This window comes from Salmo salar, chromosome ssa14 (assembly GCF_905237065.1).
Source record: "Salmo salar chromosome ssa14, Ssal_v3.1, whole genome shotgun sequence".
Lineage (NCBI taxonomy): Eukaryota > Metazoa > Chordata > Actinopteri > Salmoniformes > Salmonidae > Salmo > Salmo salar.
In genome coordinates, this window is record NC_059455.1 from 2,258,338 (window position 1) to 2,278,615 (window position 20,278).

General features: G+C 43.6%; 1 protein-coding gene across 4 annotated transcripts in view; it reads right to left on the bottom strand.

Annotated features, from left to right (window-relative positions):
* Window positions 1–20,278, bottom strand: part of efr3a (EFR3 homolog A (S. cerevisiae)) — a 255,603-nt gene that overhangs the window by 126,933 nt on the left and 108,392 nt on the right. For all 4 annotated transcript variants that reach the window (XM_014139101.2, XM_014139102.2, XM_014139103.2 and 1 more), the window contains one exon: window positions 2,099–2,239. In XM_014139101.2, the coding sequence (XP_013994576.1) occupies window positions 2,099–2,239 (141 nt within the window). The remainder of the gene's footprint in view (window positions 1–2,098; window positions 2,240–20,278) is intronic.

The window sequence follows — 20,278 nt, forward strand, 5'->3', positions numbered from 1 at the left end:
ATCGTCCGGGTTTGGCCGGGGTAGGCCATCATTGTATATAAGAATTTGTTCTTAACTGACTTGCCTAATTAAATAAAGGTTAAATAAAATAAAAATTGAATTAATCCGCTCGACGTCCCCTTATGCCATAGTTTGTACATCTCAATTGTCAGTAGAAACCACATTTGTTTATGCAAGTCAGCCATATCAGCTATGTTTTTTCAAAGGCAGTAAATTAGGCTGAATTAACTGTTTTGCTGACAGACAAGGCTCCGCTGATAGCCAGGTGTAGCAATGGTAAGGTGTTGGGACTGCTGTTGGGACTAACAGTTTGTCGGCATGCATTTAAATTATAATTTTTTGTCCCACCAAGATTTACATTATATAATCGCCACTGTTCCTACATCTTTTTTGGTTGTGGAACTAATGACAGGCAAAACTATGCTTCATGAACGGAATATTTTCAAGCAAACATCTGCTCCTCACCTGATTGGTTATCGGAAGCGTAAAGTAAAAAGATGATTACTGTAGAGAAGCAATTATTTGCAGCAAAACCGTCAGGACACCTAAGTAATACCCTGGGTAATCTTTAACTTGAATGTAACAGAGGGTTTTCTAACACTTGAGGATTAGGGAGAGTGTACATCAAATTAAATTGTATTTGTCACATGCATGAAATGCTTACAAGCCCTTAACCAACAATTCAGTTCAAGAAATAGTTACGAAAAATACAACCAAAATGCAACAAATTTGCAACAATGTTATTCTATCTTTCCTCAATTGTATGCCATCTATAGCACTGGGTCATGTTTATTACACCAATGCTTTGAAACTAAAACAAATGAACATAATCCTGTATTCGAGTGGTACAAACTATCGCCTCGACCTAGACGCTCCTCCTGCACTGACATTGTTCCAAATGCCAACAATAACTGTCACTGAACTGAATCTGAATGGGTGGAAACCAAAACACTAGGTAAAACAGGCCATCCCCAGGGCTGTATTCAATAATGCACACTGCATTAAAACAATTTACATGGAAAAATGTAAGCAAGTGTTTCTCATTGGACAAATTCAGGTATGTTCCTCGTTTTGGCCTGTTTGCTTCTGTTTGATTCCTTGTGAATACATACCAGTTTTCAACAGGACCAACAATGACACCATAATGGCACTGCTTCTTCAAATAAAATGCAATAATAATAGCACCTTGATGATGATAATAATAATAATAATAATAATAATAATAATAACAACAACGGAGTGTAATGAAGCAACACTTGGCGACACTCTTTTCAATCTGCCACCACCTCCTGCAAACCAACTGGATTTGAATTAGCAAAGCACAGGGGGTAAAAACGACTTCCCGAGCCCAGCAGAAAGCTCTGCACACTCCACTGCAAGGTGTGGGTGAGTGATTTAAGAGAGAGAGAAAGAGCGATAGGGAGAGAAAAGAGAAAAGTGTGTATGTGCGTGTGTTCCAGAAAGAATAAATATAATTCCAGCTCCCCCAGACAAGACCCTGTGAGACTGTGGATTTGAGACTGATAATGACTCCTCGGCTAAAATGACCGCCATCTCATTCCCCCCACGCCATTCAGATAGTAACTGGGCAATGTTTGAGCTTCTGCTCAGTGGAGGGATCGGCAGCCAATGAGAAAGTGTGAATTAGATTCAGTCGCAGAGGTCTGTGAGAGTGGGTGACCGTGTTACTTGGATGCAGTCAGACTATTAGTCTTGGTTGGTAGAACTTCACCTCAGTAGGTATTGGATCAATAGATAGGCATCAATCAATCTAATTGATATTAAAGATATATTTTTCAAGAGAGACCAGCTATGGTTCCTGTTTTCAACCCAATAGTGAAAAAGGAAGATGCGGTTGCTATTTTGAATGCACCTTGCATTTTGTTTGCCATATTCCACATCAATCTTAAAATGACCTTGTCCCTTGCCTCCTCCTACACTACGTGACTAGACATAATGAGACCACCCCAGTCAGAGTCAATGTGTGTCCGTGCGTGTGTGGCAGTGATCGCTGGTGGGCGAGACCATCCTCCTATATAGCCACCCACCAGCCTCCTCTGATGTGAAGTCTGTACAGCCTGGTAACACTAGTACTTACACTAGTACAGGACGGACGGCGTTGTTCATGTTGCCATAGGCGGCTCTTCCCAGCAGCTCTCTGAAGCAGCTCTCGGCCAGGGACGCTGGGTTTTCCTCACCATCCTGCCCGGTCTCCGAAGGCGTGCCGGGTGGGCCCACCCTGAGAGAGAGAGAGCACGAGAGGAGAGAGAGAGAGCGCGAGAGGAGAGAGAGAGAGCGCGAGAGGAGAGAGAGAGAGCGCGAGAGGAGCGAGAGCGAGAGAGAGAGAGAGAGAGAGAGAGGAGAGAGAAGGAGAGAGAGAGAGAGAATTGATCAAAATCGCTGTTTCATTACCACAGATAAGCACAATGCAAGTTGGTGTACTCATACAGAATATATGTATTGGCTTGAAATAAAAATGCATAAGTACCAGTAACATTAAGACCAGTATCTCAAAAGATATTGAATAAGAAAATGTAAACTTCTCAACAGTTTTGGTCCGGCAGTTATGACGTTGCAGCGAGCTACAGAGAGCAAGAGAGAGGGGGTGACTGGAGACAAATCAGTCCATCAGAGAAAACAGAAGAAATCAACGAGAGAGAGTGCAGGTCTAGAGTAAGTCTCATCAGCAATAAATCTGTAAATATCTGTCTATCAGAGAAAAGGTGCGCGTGTGTGTATCTGATGTGAAATGGCTAGCTAGTAGCGGTGCGCGCTAATAGCGTTCAATCAACTTATGAGTGTGTGTGTGTGAGAGAAAGTGTGTGTGCGCGCACGAGAGAAAGAGAGAGACAGACAAGTTCATCCGCGTCTTCATGACGATTTACACGACTACACTATATAAACAAAAGTATGGGGACACCCCTTCAAATTTGTGGAATCGGCTATTTCAGCCACACCCGTTGCAGACAGGTGTATAAAATCGAGCACACAGCCATGCAATCTCTATAGACAAACATTGGCAGTAGAATGGACTTACTGAAGAGCTCAGTGACTTTCAATATGGCACGGTCATATGATGCCACCTTTCCAACAAGTCAGTTCGTCAAATATCTACCCTGCTAAAGCTGCCCGGTCAACTGTAATTGCTGTTATTGTGAAGTGGAAACATCTCAGCCGCAAAGTGGTAGGCCACACACGCTCACAGAGCAGGACCGCCGAGTGCTGATCGGTTGCAACACTCCCTACCGAATTCCAAACTGCTTCTGGAAGCAACCTCGGCACAAGAACTGTTCATCGGGAGCTTCATGAAATGGGTTTCCATGGCCGAGCAGGCGCACACAAAGCTAAGACCACCATGCGCAATGCCAAGCGTCGGCTAGAGTGGCGTAAAACTCACTGCTATTGGACTCTGGAGCAGCAAAAATGTGTTCTCTGGAGTGATGAATCACGCTTCACCATCTGGAAGGCAGACGGACAAATCTGGGTTTGGTGGATGCCAGGAGAACGCTACCTGCCCTAATGCATAGTGCCAACTAAAGTTTGGTGGAGGAGGAATAATGGTCTGGGGCTGTTTTTCATGGTTTGGGCCCCTTAGTTCCAGTGAAGGGAAATCGTAACACTACAGCATACAATGACATTCTAGACGATTCTGTGCTTCCAACTTTGTGGCATCAGTTTGGGGAAGACACTTTCCTGTTTCAGCATGACAATGCCCCCGTGCACAAAGCGAGATCCATACAGAAATGGTTTGTTAAGATCGGTGTGGAAAAACTTGACTGGCCTGCACAGAGTCCTGACCTAAACTCCATCGGACACTTTTGGGATGAATTAGAATGCCGACTGTGAGCCAGGCCTAATCGCCCAACATCAGTGCCCGACCACACAAATGCTCGTGGCTGAATGGATGTAGGTCCCCGCAGCAATTTTCCAACATCTAGTGGAAAGCCTTCCCAGAATAGTGGAGGTTGTTATAGCAGCAAAGGGGGGGACCAACTCCATATTAATGCCCATCATTTTGGAATGAGATGTTTAATGAGCAGGTGTGCACATACTTTTGGTCATGCTGTGTCCAAAAATGGCACCTTATTCCCTATATAATGTACTACTTTTGAACAGAGCCCTATGGGTGCACTATATAAGAAATAGGGTGCAATTTGGGACTCTGTGGGATAATCTCAATTGCATTCTCCTCGCATCCTCTCTTCTTGCCTCCTTCTCAAAACCCAATGGATGAGAAAGCCAACCTTCTCCAATGGGGTTTGAGAAAGAGGTGAGGAGAGCGGACTCGGAGTATGCAATTGAGATTCTCCCTATGAGTTTCCCTATAGTGGGGAGTTGGAAGTGGAAAAAAATGGTCATATTTCTACGTGAAGCCTAATGAGTTTGTCTGTACTGAATAAACAGTGTGTCTGTTATGTGTGATAATGGCAAATTAATGAAATGCTAAAATATTTCCCCGCAATAAGCCCGGCCACAGATCGGCTGTGGGCATCTGTTTCTCAGGAGAGAAAAGCACTTATTTGCAGCCCACACGCAGGTCATGGAAAATGTTACGCTTATTGATTGTTTTCCAACCAAGCCTCGAAATTAGGGAAAATAATTGAGAAATAAAAAAAGCCGATAAATGTCTCCAATAGGCTTACGGGTGATTGCTCAGAGAGAGACAAAGGGAGGGGGGGATAGGGGCAGAAGGAGAGAGACAAAGGGAGGGGAGATAGGGTCAGAAAGAGAGAGACAAAGGGAGGGGGGGATAGGGGCAGAAAGAGAGAGAGGAAGGGAGGGGAGATAGGGGCAGAAAGAGAGAGACAAAGGGAGGGGGGGATAGGGGCAGAAAGAGAGAGAGAGAAAGGGAGGGGGGATAGGGGCAGAAGGAGAGAGCCAAAGGGAGGGGAGATAGGGGCAGAAAGAGAGAGACAAAGGGAGGGGGGATGGGGCAGAAAGAGAGAGACAAAGGGAGGGGGGGATGGGGCAGAAAGAGAGAGACAAAGGGAGGGGGGATGGGGCAGAAAGAGAGAGAGACAAAGGGAGGGGGATAGGGGCAGAAGGAGAGAGACAAAGGGAGGGGGGATGGGGCAGAAAGAGAGAGACAAAGGGAGGGGGGATGGGGCAGAAAGAGAGAGACAAAGGGAGGGGGGATGGGGCAGAAAGAGAGAGACAAAGGGAGGGGGGGATAGGGGCAGAAAGAGAGAGAGACAAAGGGTCAATGTGGTCCACAAGGTCGCTTACTTGATCTGTGGTGTGACACCATTTACAAAAAGGAAGCGACCAGCGCAACATCAGGAATGAATTTGAGAAAAAGAGCCATTCCCTCGCAACCGACCATTAAACGGTAATCTGCAGTTCGAACAACAACAAAGCAGCTACTGTTCCGTTAAACAGCTGTGGGATGGGTCTGGAGAATTCAAATTCATAGACTGAGCTATAGATGCAAAGACATCAACGACAAACAATGGAGTAAAACAAGCTTATATTTTGGGTTCTTATGGGGTATGACAGTTTAACTAAGCTCATGAGAAAGGTATAAATTACTGTTATATTTTTCAAGATTCAATGGGTATATATAATTCATTTAAAAGCAAAAAAATGGATGGGGGGGTACTAAGCTAACATATGGAATTGTTTTAAGATGGGCATACCATTTGTATTTATTATGGATCCCCATTAGCTGCTCCCAAGTCAGTAGCTGCTCTTTCTGGGGTCCAGCAAAATTAAGGCAGTTATGGAATTTTAAAAACATTACAATACATTGCGGGAACACACATAAGTGTGTGCCCGCAGGCCCCTACTCTACTATCACATACAGTTGAAGTCGGAAGTTTACATTCCCCTTAGCCAAATACATTTAAACTCAGTTTTCACAATTCCTGGGTCAGAAGTTTAAATACACTCAATTAGTATTTGGTAGAATTGCCTTTAAAATAGTTTAACTTGAGGCATTGTTTCAGGATTTTACTCTGAAAAATGAGGGAGAAACACCACTTTCAATGAGAGGACAGTGGAAATTTCCTGCGCATGACCGGGAGCGCAGCTTTCGTGTTTTTCCTTTTCTAATGACGAAGCTATTGTCCGGTTGAAATATGATCGATTATTTATGACAAAAACAACCTGAGGATTGATTATAAACATCGTTTGACATGTTTCTACAAACTTCTATGGTACTTTTTTGATTATTCATCTGCCTGCTGTGACTGCGCTTTGTTCCAATGGATTACTGAACAAAATGCACCAACAAAATTGAGGTTTTTGGAGATAAAGAGGGACTTGATCGAACAAAACAAACATTTATTGTGTAACATGGAGTCTTGGGAGTGCAACCATATGAAGATCATCAAAGGTAAGTGATACATTTTATCGCTATTTCTGACTTTTGTTACTCTGACTGCTGGTTACTGTTTGTAATGATTTGTCTGCTGGGCGCTGTTCTCAGATAATCGCATAGTTTGCTTTCACCGTAAAGCCTTTTTGAAATCTGACACAGCGGCTGGATTAACAAGAAGTCTATCTTTAAGCTGATGTATAACACTTGTATCTTTTATGCATGTTTATTATGAGAATTTCTGTTTTGTTGAGTTTTACCCGATGTTGTTTGAGACAGTGGATTACTGAACAAAACGCACGAACAAAACGGAGGTTTTGGATATAAAGAGGGGCTTTATCGAACAAAACGAGCATTTATTGGGTGTCTTGTGAGTGCAACCATATGAAGATCAAAGGTAAGTGATTCATTTTATCGCTATTTCTGACTTTTGTTACTCCTCTACTTGGCTGGTTACTGTTTGTAATCAAATCAAATTTATTTATATAGCCCTTCTTACATCAGCTGATACCTCAAAGTGCTGTACAGAAACCCAGCCTAAAACCCCAAACAGCAAGCAATGCAGGTGTAGAAGCACAGTGGCTAGGAAAAACTCCCTAGAAAAGGCCAAAACCTAGGAAAAAACCTAGAGAGGAACCAGGCTATGAGGGGTGGCCAGTCCTCTTCTGGCTGTGCCGGGTGTTTTGTGTGCTGAGCGCTGTCCTCAGATAATCGCATGGTATGCTTTCGCCGTAAAGTCTTTTTGAAATCTGACATGGCGGCTGGATTAACAACAAGGTAAGCTTTATTTTTATGTATTGGACTTGTGATTTTATGAAAGTTAAATATTTATAGTAATTTAATTTGAATTTGGCGCACTGCAATTTCACCGGATGTTGTCGAGGTGGGATGCTAGCATTCCACTGTTACATAAGAAGTTTTAAGAATGTGAAATGTCAGAATAATAGTAGAGAGAATGATTTATTTCTGTTTTTATTTCTTTCATCACATTCCCAGTGGGTCAGAAGTTTACATACACTCAATTAGTATTTGGTAGAATTGCCTTTAAAATTGTTTAACTTGAGTCAAACGTTTCAGGTAGCCTTCCACAAGCTTCCCACAATAAGTTGGGTGAATTTTGGCCCAATTCTCCTGACAGAGCTGGTGTAACTGAGTCAGGATTCTAGGCCTCCTTGTTCACACACGCTTTCAGTTCTGCCCACAAATGGTCTATAGGATTGAGGTCAGGGATTTGTGATGGCCACTCCAATACCTTGACTTTGTTGTCCTTAAGCCATTTTGCCACAACTTTAGAAGTATGCTTGCGGTCATTGTCCATTTGGATAATCCTTTTGCGACCAAGCTTTAACTTCCTGACTCATGTCTTGAGGTGTTGCTTCAATATATCCACATAATTTTCCTTTCTCATGATGTCATCTATTTTGTGAAGTGCACCAGTTCATCCTGCAGCAAAGCACCCCCACGACCTGATGCTGCCACCCCCGTGCTTCACGGTTGGGATGGTGTTCTTCGGCTTGCAAGCCTCCCGCTTTTTCCTACAAACATAATGATGGTCATTATGGCCAAACAGTTCTATTTTAGTTTCATCAGACCAGAGGACATTTCTCCAAAAATAATGATCTTTGTCCCCATGTGCAGTTGCAAACCGTATTCTGCCTTTTTTATGGCGGTTTTGGAGCAGTGGCTTCTTCCTTGCTGAGCAACCTTTCAGGTTATGTCGATATAGGACTCGTTTTACTATGGATATAGATAATTTTGTACCTGTTTCCTACAGCATCTTCACAAGGTCCTTTGGTGTTATTCTGGGATTGCACTTTTCGCACCAAAGTACATTTATCTCTAGGAGAGAGAACGCATCTCCTTCCTGAGCGGTAGGACGGCTGCGTGGTCCCATGGTGTTTACTTGCATACTATTGTTTGTACAGATGAACGTGGTACCTTCAGGCGTTTGGAAATTGCTCCCACGGATGAACCAGACATGTGGAGGTCTTGGCTGATTTCTTTTGATTTTTCCATTATGTCAAGCAAAGAGGCACTGAGTTTGAAGGTACATCCACAGGTACACCTCCAATTGACTCAAATTATGTCAATTAGCCTATCAGAAGCTTCTAAAGCCATGACATCATTTTCCCAAGCTGTTTAAAGGCACAGTCAACTTAGGGTATGTAAACTTCTGACCCACTGGAATTGTGATACAGTGAATTATAAGTGAAATAATCTCTGTAAACAATTGTTGTAAAAATTACTTGTGTCATGCACAAAGTAGATGTCCTAACCGACTTGCCAAAACTTTAGTTCGTCAACAAGAAATTTGTGGAGTGGTTGAGAAACGAGTTTTAATGACTCCAACATAAGTGTATGTAAACTTCTGACTTCAACTGTATCTACAACACAAAATCCATGTGTACGTGTGTGTTTAGTGCGTATTTTATCCTGTGTGTGTATGCATGTGTCTGTGCCTATTCTTGTGTTGCTTTACAGTCCTCGCTGTTCCATTAGGTGTATTTTTATCTGTTTTTTAAATCTAATTTTACTGCTTGCATGAGTAACTTGATGTGGAATAGAGAAGTGCTTTATAAAGGACAGACTTCTCCCCATCTAAGATAATGTTGTATCAACATGTTTTGACTATGACAGTTTACAATCCAGGGTTACTCCAAGCAGGGGCGAAAATCTGATATCCACTTTGGAGGGGACAATTACATGAAATTTTCTCTAGAGCAATTCCTGAGGGGGACACCAAAAGTAGTGCTGTAACACATAGCCTACATTGTAATATGGTAAATGTATATTGAGGAACCAAAGAAATAAGGTGTTTGCCGTACTCCTAACTACCGGTACCCAAAACTACACAACTAATCACAAGAGCAATACCATTGCCTTTAACAACTCTTAGTTCAGTCACCAGTTTAAGTTGAGAGTGGGGGTATCCATGGCATTTTCCAATTATGTTCCTATTTTACAAGTAAAAAAAAATTGAGAACCTTTCATAATGTTGCCAAACAAAGACTCAACAAACTTACCTGAGACTCCCTGTCTCTGCCAGTCTGTCCCTGCATATCTGTCCCCAACTCTGCTGTCTGTGTGCCATCTGTTGCCTGCTCTGCCTAATGACATCATTGTGAAACATTTCCATTAGAATTTCATTTCTTTCTTATGAACATTTTATCAACTAGTCTTTGAGATATTAGGCTACTAGGGTTCTTACTATGCGTTTTGGTGTATTGAAAAATACTCTGATGTCCGTCTTTTATTTTTCTGCCATTTTTCTACCTGGTTGGCTACACACACACAGTGTGTAGGTTATTTACAGTAGGAGATGGGCTTCTATCATCTTCTATCATTCTATATGGGCTTCGATCTAAAAGGTAGCTAGCAAATGTGAAACGGATTAAAATGACAAGAGTTGACAGCTGTATGAGTTCACCATTTACACAACATATGCTGCAACCTTTTGTAATTTTAATAGTTTGTTTCATATTGGCTGGCTTCCAACAATAGCTGAATTTGCAAAGCTAGCGAGCACCAATTCCGTTTCAGTGGTGTTTGCTATAATCTTTGCTACCCGGGTTAAAGATAGTCTGACTGCTAATTTCACCAATGAGCCAATTATTGACAAAGAACAAGGAACAAACCCCATCACCACCCATTATGAAACTAAATGCAGCTCTTTGTTAAGTGTTGCAGTCATTTCAGTCGCTGTAGTAGCTGCGTGTATAGTGATGAGTCATCCGCATACAGAGACACACTGGCTTTACTCAAAACAAGTGGCATGTCGTTAGTAAAGATTGAAAAAAGTAAGGGGCATTGAAAAATGTATACAGCTGCCCTGCGGAATTCTTGATTCTACCTGGATTATGTTGGAGAGGCTTCCATTAAAGAACACCCTCTGTATTCTGCTAGACAGGTAACTCTTTATCCACAATATAGCAAGGGGTGTAAAGCAATAACACATATTTTCAAAATTACAATGCTTGTCTTTCATAATTTGGTTAGATATACTTGGATGTGTAGTGTCAGTGTTTGTTGATGGCATATCATGCCTAAATTGCTAATCTTGCCATTGAGAAAATCATTAAAGTAGTTGGCAATATCAGATGATTTTTTTGATGCATGAGCTACCTGATTCAATGAATGTAATTTAAGGTGCTCCAAAGCTTTTTACTTTCACTATTTATGTAATTTATCTTTGTTTCATAGTGTAGTGTCGTCTTCTTTTTATTTAGTTTAGTTACGTGATTTCTCAATTTGCAGTACATTTGCCAATTGCTTGTGCAGCCAGACTTATTAGGCAGATGTTATGGACTGAGACGCAGCCCATGCAACAACAAAAAAAGATATCTGTAGCCTAAACTGAGATTTGTATTATGTTACTAAGATTGATGCTATGGTGTGTCAATAGACTTAAGGATTAAAGCTGAGCTTCTTTCCCTATTCTGGTCAAGTCAAAGTTTTTCCCCTGAGAAAAACAATTAATAGAATCAAATGTCCTTATCCAAATGCTTTCTACCAGGTATGTTTAGTTAGATCACAATAAACAAGCGATGCTGTTAAATAAAAAAGGCACAACACGGATTGCAAGGTAATGTAATAAGAAGCATTTTGAGTGTGTGCGTGTGCCTGTCTCCGTCTGTACAGGCCAGATTTGATCCAACTAACATTGTTTAATCAGTCTTTCTTTAAACAAATACATATATTTCCTGCGTACACATGAGTCACGGGAGGTTTTTGTGCCCACAGAGGTTCAGGGCCCTGGCTGAACATCCTTTCTAAAGGACGACACCCCAAATTGCACCTGGTCAGGCATTAGCATTCATAAAAAGGGGAGTCCAGGCCTTTTCTCCAAACCTGCTCTAGCTAGCAATCCTGATTTTACTAATCAGCTGTAAGAGCAGGGCTGGACCAACACCAAATAGCTCTCCAGGAGGATTGGATACCTCTGATTTAGAAGACATAGGAATCGTAATTTGTATGCATTCCATCTTAATATTATTCAGTTTCCATTCCCTAGGTGCACATGGCAAGATTGAGCAACCCCACTCTTCTGTGGCCTCTACTGCCCATCATTGTAATGATCCCCAACTATTGACACCCCCATAATCAGAATCCTCATTATCATCACCATCCACATCATCCCATCCCTCAGAGGTCGTTTCCAAGAAAGCAGCACCTTGGTTCATGTGGCAATGGGACAAAAAGGTTAACCTTGTTGGTGATGAGGGTGAAGTCATTCTGATTGCATTGTCAATATCCTTTTTCAAGAAAAAGGTATCCAAGACCCCTTGGTGAATGATGATGATGATCCAGTATAAACTAACCCAACCCAAGCACATGCAGCCTCGGTCGAATCAATGGCAGTGATAAGTTGACAGCTGGGGCACAGTAGCTCAGCTGAGATCGTGTCAATGTCTCTTTGTGGAGCTAATTTCTTCTCGGGCTTCATATCGCACACCGCCGTGGCTCAGAGTCTATATGACATTAGCAGCTTTGCATTCAGGTCACACTCTGGCACCACAAAGACCATTAAAGGTATCAGATATCCTTCACCCTATGCTGGCAGGGTTTTGGTAGACTGAGCCTTCTTTCCATAAAAACACCTCCATTACTGGACATGGACACGAGATGCGTCAAGGAGAAAGAGGTTGACTTTTCATAATCTCTTGCCGCTTTATGCACAAAATAAACCAGAAATAGGGCCAACAAAATGGAGTTTACCACAGACCGACCGAAAGATAGTCAACCAGACATTGGGCAAGCGGCGGTTTTTGAGAGCAGTGCATAACGCAATACCAGACTCAGCGTCCAATTTCAGCATACACAATCGCTTTGATGTGCTTCGCCTCTTTCAAAGGCCACCCCAGACCAACCCTGAGCTGACCCCATGAGGTGCACACATCTCCCACCTTCGACTGAACCGGGAGTGGGGGGCTACATATTTCTCCCCTGATCTGGAGGACAGTTATCTTCCTAAGCGCAGACTTTACAGTTTAATAGCTCCGCCTTATGAGGGGCCAGGGAGGGAAGAAAGTCACCAGGGAGTATGGGGAATTTTTATGGCCCATGGTGGCTTGAGAAATGCATCCTTACATTCCTTTGCTGTTGAATTATTTTACAGAGTTGCCTAAGCAATGGGTACATTTCCTTTCCTCCCTTCCTTTGTACATATCTTCCTTCCCTACTTTCTTCTTAAGTACAAACTTACACATAGATAGATATATATATATATATATATATATATATATAGTCCCTTCAGAAAGCATTCACACCCCTTTACTTTTTCCATACGTTGTTGTGTTACAGCCTGAATTTAAAATGGATTAAATTGAGAGGTGTGTCACTGGCCTACACACAATACCTCAATGTCAAAGTGGAATACTTTTTCTATCCTTTTTTACAAATGTATTAAAAATGAAAAGCTGAAATGGCTTCAGTCAATAAGTATTCAACCCCTTGGGTATGCTGTCATCGTCAAGGACTAGGGAGTTTTTGGGGGGGATAAAAATAAACGGAATAGAGCTAAGCACAGGCAAAATTCTATAGGAAAACCTAGTTCAGTCTGCATTCCAACAGACACTGGACAAATTCCCCTTTCAGCAGGACAATAACCTAAAACACAAGGCCAAATCTACACTGGAGTTGCTTCCCCGGGGTTCTACTAAGCTATGTGGAATTATTTTAGAAAGATCATACCAAGGATCATTTAGCTATTTGATTTAGAATTATAATGGTAAAAAATATATACCCATATTATTTGGTATATTAGCCAAAACAAAAGCATTGAATAACAGATTCACTACATGGAACAACAGATCGTACCCCAAAAACATCTAAAGGGAGTTTGTTCTGAAAAGTCTAATATATCGGAGATAAACTACATGACCAAAAGTATGTGGACACCTGCTCGTCAAACATCTCATTCCAAAATCATGGGCATTAATATGGAATTGGACCCCCCTTTGCTGCTATAACAGCCTCCACTCTTCTGGGAAGGTTTTCCACTAGATGTTGGAACATTGCTTCCATTCAGCCACAAGAGCATTAGTGAGGTTGGGCACTAATGTTGGGCGATTAGGCCTGGCTTGCAGTCGGCGTTCTAATTCATCCCAAAGGTGTTCGATGGGGTTGAGGTCAGGTCTCTCTGCAGGCCAGTCAAGTTATTCCACACCAATCTCGACAAACCATTTGTCTCGACATCACTTTGTGGACGATGGCATTGTCATGTTGAAACAGGAAAGGACCTTCCTCAAACTGTTGGAAGCACAGAATCGTAAAGAATGTCATTGAATGCTGCAGCGTTAAAATTACCTTCACCGGAAAAAAGGGGCCTGCCCAAACCATGAAAAACAGCTCACCCACCAAACTTTACAGTTGGCAAAACGCATTGCGGCAGGTAGTGTTTTCCTGGCATCCACCAAACCCAGATTCGTTCGTCGAACTGCCAGATGGTGAAGCGTAATTCATCACTCCAGAGAACGCGTTTCTACTGTTCCAGAGTCCAATGGCGGTGCGCTTTACACCACTTCAGCCGACGCTTGGCATTGCGCATGGTGATCTTAGACTTGTGTACGGCTGCTCGCCATGGAAGCCCATTTCATGAAGCTCCCGACGAACAGTTGCATCAAGAGGCAGTTGCATCAAGAGGCAGTTTGGAACTAGGTAGTGAGTGTTGAAACCGAGGACAAGCGCTTCAGCCCTCGGCGGTCCAGTTCTGTGAAATTATGTTGCCTACCACTTTGTGGCTGAGTTGTTGTTGCTTCTTGATATTTCCACTTCACAATAACAGCACTTACAGTTGACCAGGGCAGCTCTAGCAGGGCAGACATTTGACGAACTTGTTGGAAAGGTGGCATCCTATGACGGTGCCACGTTGAAAGTCACTGAGCTCTTAAGGTCATTCTACTGCCAATGGTTGTATACGGAGACTGCATGGCTGTGTGCTTGATTTTATACACCTTTCAGCAACGGGTGTGGCTGAAATAGCTGAATCCACTAACTTGAACGGGACTCTACATACTTTTGAACGGGACTCTACATACTTTTGTATTCATAGTGTATAAGAAAGATCATGAAACAGATTTCTTTGGACATGTATTTAACACCTTATTTTTTACACTAAACAGTCTCCATATACAGCACCAGTCAAAAGTTTGGACACACGTACTCAGTCCAGCGTTTTTCTTTATTTTTACTATTTTCTATATTGTAGAATAATAGTGAAGACATCAACACTATGAAATAACACATAATTAATGATGAAGTACCAAAAAAGGGTTAAACAATCAAAGTAGCCACCCTTTGCCTTAACGACAGTTCTGCACACTCTTTGAATTCTCTCAACCAGCTTCATTAGGTAGTCACTTGGATTGCATTTCAAGTAACAGGTGTCCCTTGTTAAAAGTTATTTTGTGAAATGTCTTTCCTTAATGCGTTTGATCCAATCAGTTGTGTTGTGACAAGGTAGAGGTGGTATACAGAAAACAGCCTTATTTGGTAAAACACCATGTCCATATTATGTCGAGAACAGCTCAAATAATCAAAGAGAAACGATAGCCCATCATTATTTTAAGACATGAATGTCAGTCAATATGGACACCAATAAGAAGAAGACTTGCTTGGGCTTAGAAACACGAGCAATGGACAATAGACCGGTGGAAATATGTCCTTTGGTCTGATGATTCCAAATTTGCGATTTTTGGTTCCAACCGCCTTGTCTTTGTGAGACGCAGAGTAGGTGACCAGATGATCTCCGCATTTGTGGTTCCCACCGTGAAGCATGGAGGAGGTGGTGTGATGGTGCTTTGCTGGAGACACTGTCTGTGATTTATTTAGAATTCAAGGCACACTTAACCAGCATGGCTACCATAGCATTCTGCAGCGATACGCCATCCCATCTGGTTTGCGTTTAGTGGGACTATCATTTGTTTTTGAACAGGGCAATGACCCAAAACACAACTCCAGGTGGTGTAAGGGCTATTTGACCAAGAAGGAGTGCGATGCTGCATCAGATGACCAGGCCTCCACAATCACCCGACCTCAACTCAATTGAGATGGTTTGGGATGAGTTGGACTGCAGAGTGAAGAAAATCAGCCAACAAGTGCTCATTATATGTGGGAACTCCTTCAAGACTGTTGGAAAAGCAGAAGTTGGCAGATCGGCTGTACCGACTTCAGACGAGCCCAAAACCGAGAACACCATTGTGTTCGTGAGAATCTCATCTTTCCATAAATTTAAAGGCCAAATCGTTCGGACCCTACAGACGATTTTGTGAGAGGATCAATTTTCGGGATGTCTCATGGTCTGACAAACACCGCTCTGTCACCTTTCACCGCAGATGCGAAAGTTCTACATCGGCGGATATGGTGGATTGAGATGCATTAAATGCAAAAAAACGGATATCTATAGCTTAAACTGACATTTTTATGGGGATTTTTTTATTATACTAATTTGATTTCCATTTCCAGATCCGTTTTGCCTTTGAGATCACAGTGAATAAAATTACATGACAGGGGGCACCTGATCCTAGTGACTCCCCATGGGGATGAAAACGTTCATAACCCTGGTTCTATGATAATATGAGTGAGATGTCTTCAATTACATTTTCTACCTCTCCCTGACAGAGTATGTAATACCTACATGTTTCACGCAGACCATCATAGTCCCGGTGCCCAAGAACGCCAAGGTAACCTGTCTAAATGACTATCGCCCCATAGCACTCACATCTGTAGCCATGTAATGCTTTGAAAGGCTGGTCATGGCTCACATTAATACCATAATCTCTGACACCCTAGACCCATTCGTATACTACCCCAACAGATCAACAGATGACACAATCTCTATTGCGCTCCACACTGCCTTTTCCCACTTGGACAAAATAAACATCTACGTGAGAATGCTGTTCATTGGCAACAGCTCAGCGTTCAACACCATAGTGCCCTCCAAGCTCATCTCTAAGCTAAGGACCCTGGAACTGAACACCTCCCTCTGCAACTGGATCCTGATGGGACGCCCCCAGGTGATGAGGGTAGGCAACACATGCATTCTTAAGTCTCCTTCTGTACTCCCTGTTCAACCACGACTGTGTGACTGCGCACGACTCTAACACCATCATTAAGTTTGCGACGACGGTAGGTCTGATCACCAATGACGATGAGACAGCCTATAGGGAGGAGGTCAGAGACCTGGCAGTATGGTGCCAGGACAACAACCTCTCACTAAACGTCACCAATACAAAGGAGCGGATTGTTCACTACAGGAAACGAAGGGCCGAGCGTGCTCCCATTCACATCGAGTGGGCTAAAGTGAGGCTGGTCAAGAGATTCAGGTTCCTCAGTGTCCACATCACTAAGGATCTATCATTGTCCAAACACAACAACACAGTCGTGAAGAGGGCACGACAACACCTATTCCCATTCAGGTGGATGAAAATATTTGGCATGGGCCCTCAGGTCCTCAAAAATATCTATAGCTGACTCATTGAGAGCATCTTGACTGGCTTCGTTACAGCTTGGTATGGTAACTGCTTAGCATCCAATCTTCAAAACGCTACAGAGGGTAGTACATATGGCTCAGTACATCATTAGGGCCGAGCTCCCCACAATCCAGGACCTCTATACCAGGCGGTGTCAGTGGAAGGCCCTAAAAATTGACCAAGACTCCAGCCACCCAAGTTATAGACAGTTATGTCTACTACCGCACGGCAAGCAGTACCAATGCACCAAGTCTGGAACCAACAGGACCGTTAACAGCTTCTACCCCGAAGACACAAGACTGCTAAATGGTTAGTTAAATAGTTAACTAAATAGCAATGACCCTTTTCGCACTATTAAATTTTACTCAACACATATGCTGCTGCTGTCACTTTATTCATAGTTATATGTACATATCTACCTCACTGGTACCTGTTGTATATAGCCAAGTTATTGTTACTTATTGTGTAACTATTAGTATGTGTTTTGCTTTTCTATTATTTCTCCATTTTCTTTCTTTCTGCATTGTTAGGAAGGGCCCATCAGTAAGCATTTCACTGTTAGTCTACACCTGTCATTACGAAGCATGTGACGATTACATTTGATTAGAGTTCTTTCAAATACATGTTTTGATGTATCACAATAGGTTATGGCCAACTCCAATATCGCAGACATGTTCTCCGAAGCCAGGGTAGTTCCAGAAAAAGCATCCCTCAGAGGCTCCGACACAGGGGACAGTAGGCGTCAACGAAGGTGCAGTGATATCCTTTTGGTAAAACCTCAAATGTAACCCAACATGCCACATTGCATATCCCTTGTAAAGAGATGCCTTTGAACAGTGCCCAAGAGTTAGCCAGACCTCTGGTGGAATGAGTCCTCAGGCCCTTCGGGAGCTGTAAGCAGTTGCTATTACAAGCCAATATAATAGCCTCCACTATCCAACGGGATAGTCGTTGACGAGAGAGGAGCCTACCCTTGCAGGGGGGCGCTAAAGAAATGTAGAGTTGGTCGCTCTTGCATAAGGCTCTCTCATTCTGTCCAAGTAAATGTGCAACGTGAGTACTGGACAAACGGTGGAGAGGCTCTTCTTCCATGTTACTGAATGGCGGCTGGTGGAAAGCCACAAGCACCAAGGCAAGACAATTATAATTATTGCTGACCATAGGCATAAAGGAAGGTTTAAGTTAACCTGGATAACCTCAGTGCAAATTGTAGGCACAAATGGTAGACTGGCAGTGCATGCAGCTCACTCACTCTGCAGGCATAAGGGCGATCAGCAAAGCGGTTTTGAAGGAGAGATATTTCATCTCCACACCTTCCAGCAGCTCAAAGGGCTGCTGTGAAATAGCCTCAAGCAAAATAGGTCCCAAGACGGGGCTAAAGGCTTGGAGACTGGACGTAAGCGACGCGCTCCCTACTGTGTTACTGTCAAAGCCATTTCTCAAAAACATGCCACTTGTTTCCAAACAGTGAAAAGGGGGCTTTGGCACTCTGAATAGTCTCAATGAGTGGTAAGCCTGTCGCATTCAGATTCATCCTCTCACAGGCTTGGCCCAGGGGGCCATGGTTTCTGGGTGAGGGTGGGAAATCTCTTTGTTCATTTGGGTCAGAAGATCCCTGCGTAACAATAGCTGCCAGGGCTTGTCGTAAAGAAAGAGAGTAATCTTTGCTAATCAGAGCTTTCCTGGCCATCAAGGGGCTACTAAGATGAGGGGTAAGCCTTAGGCATAGAGGAGGAAAAGCGTAGAGCAGCACCCTTGGCCAAAGGGTGTGCCAGCGTGTCTTCCTCCAGTAGTACTGCTAGCGCAAAGAACAGCTTGCAGTGTGTCTCTTTGTGCAGTGCATAGAGATCAATGGTGTTCAACCATATCTCTCCAAGATCTGGTTCACCACTTGAGGATGGAGTCTTCAATCCCCGTATAGGGGATTCCCTCTGGACAAGTCCGCTCCTATATTCAGTACGCCCGAGACATGAGTCGCGCGTAGTGAGAGTAGTTGTGTTCTGCTCCACAGAATAATCTTGACAGCAAGTGCCACCCTGGGGGTTGAAGTACGCTACCAGTCGTATTGTCTGTCCTGATCAGGACGTGACAATTCCTGAAGGGCAGAAAGTATTTCAATGAAAGGAACACTGTCAGAAGTTTGAGGTAGTTTACATGAGAGAGGCAGAGCTGTCGGGACCAGAAACAAAGATCGAGGGGCTCTGCCAGTGACAGACAGCCGAGAGAAGGTTACCATGAACTTTTTGATTGAGGTGATGTTGTGTACACAGACATTGGGCAGATACCCAACGCTGGAAGTCTCTCATTCCCAGTCGACCCAGTGGTACTGAGATGGAGGATGCCATCAACCCCAAGACTCAGAGATACGTTCTAAGCATAACTGAGCGCCCCCTGTGGAACAGGGAGAGGCCCTGTCAGAATTATGTGATAAGGTCGTCCGATAGTGTAGCCTGATAAAATAGATCCAGCTTGACGCTTAGGTATTCTATTCTCTATGTGGACACCAAACAGCTCTTTTTCTGGTTGATCTTGAACCCTAACTCGGTGAGGTGGGTTAAGAGAGTAGCCGTGTCTCATACTGCTTTGGTGGAGACTCTTATTTGTTTTATTTAACTAGGCAAGTCAGTTAAGAACAAATTCTTATTTACAATGACGGCCTACCCCGGCCAAACCCTAACCCGGGACTCCCAATCACAGCTGGTTGTGATACAGCCCAGGATCGAACCAGGGTCTGTAGTGACGCCTCTAGCACTGAGACGCAGTACCTTAGACCGCTGCGCCACTCGGGAGCTCTTAATCCCCTGATTCTCCGGGGCGCTACAGCCGCCTCCACACACTTGTTGAACATGCGGGGAGCTAGTGCTAGGCCGAAGGGGACACCAAGGTATTCATAGGCTGTTCCCTGAATGGAAAACCTGAGAAACCTCCTCTGTGCTGGTATTAAGTAAAAATAAGCACCCTGTAATCGATTGAAGTGAACCAGTCCCCTTGACGAAAGGAGCGAGACAGCACGTTGACCATAAGCACTTGGACCTTTTCAGATGGCTGTTGAGGACCCATATGTCCAGAATGGGGTGCATCCAAATTGTCTGTCTTCCACGGCTACTTCAAAAACAGCAGAGGGGAGAGATGTGGCATGGAGGTTTTAGTGAGCCCCTTCCATCTTCCCTGTGAGTGGATGCATAGGAATGAGCCGCTGCATGAGGGGTAGGGTTTTAGGAGCACAGATATGCCTCTCCCCCTTCCTGACAGGGGGAAAGTCTGTGCTGCACCTGAGAGGGACACGGCGTGAACTGTTGCTGCCCCTTTCTGCCACTGGGGATGGACCCTTCCAGGGAGTCTCCTGGCGGGAACTTGAAGCAGCCCCAGCAAATGACCGTTTTCCCCACTGTCTGCCTTTGTCTTCGACTGTGGGTTTGCAGTCTGTTGTGTCACTGTTTGCTCAGTTAGCACTGGCGTTAGCAAACTGCCGTCTCCCTAATGCGGAGCCTTG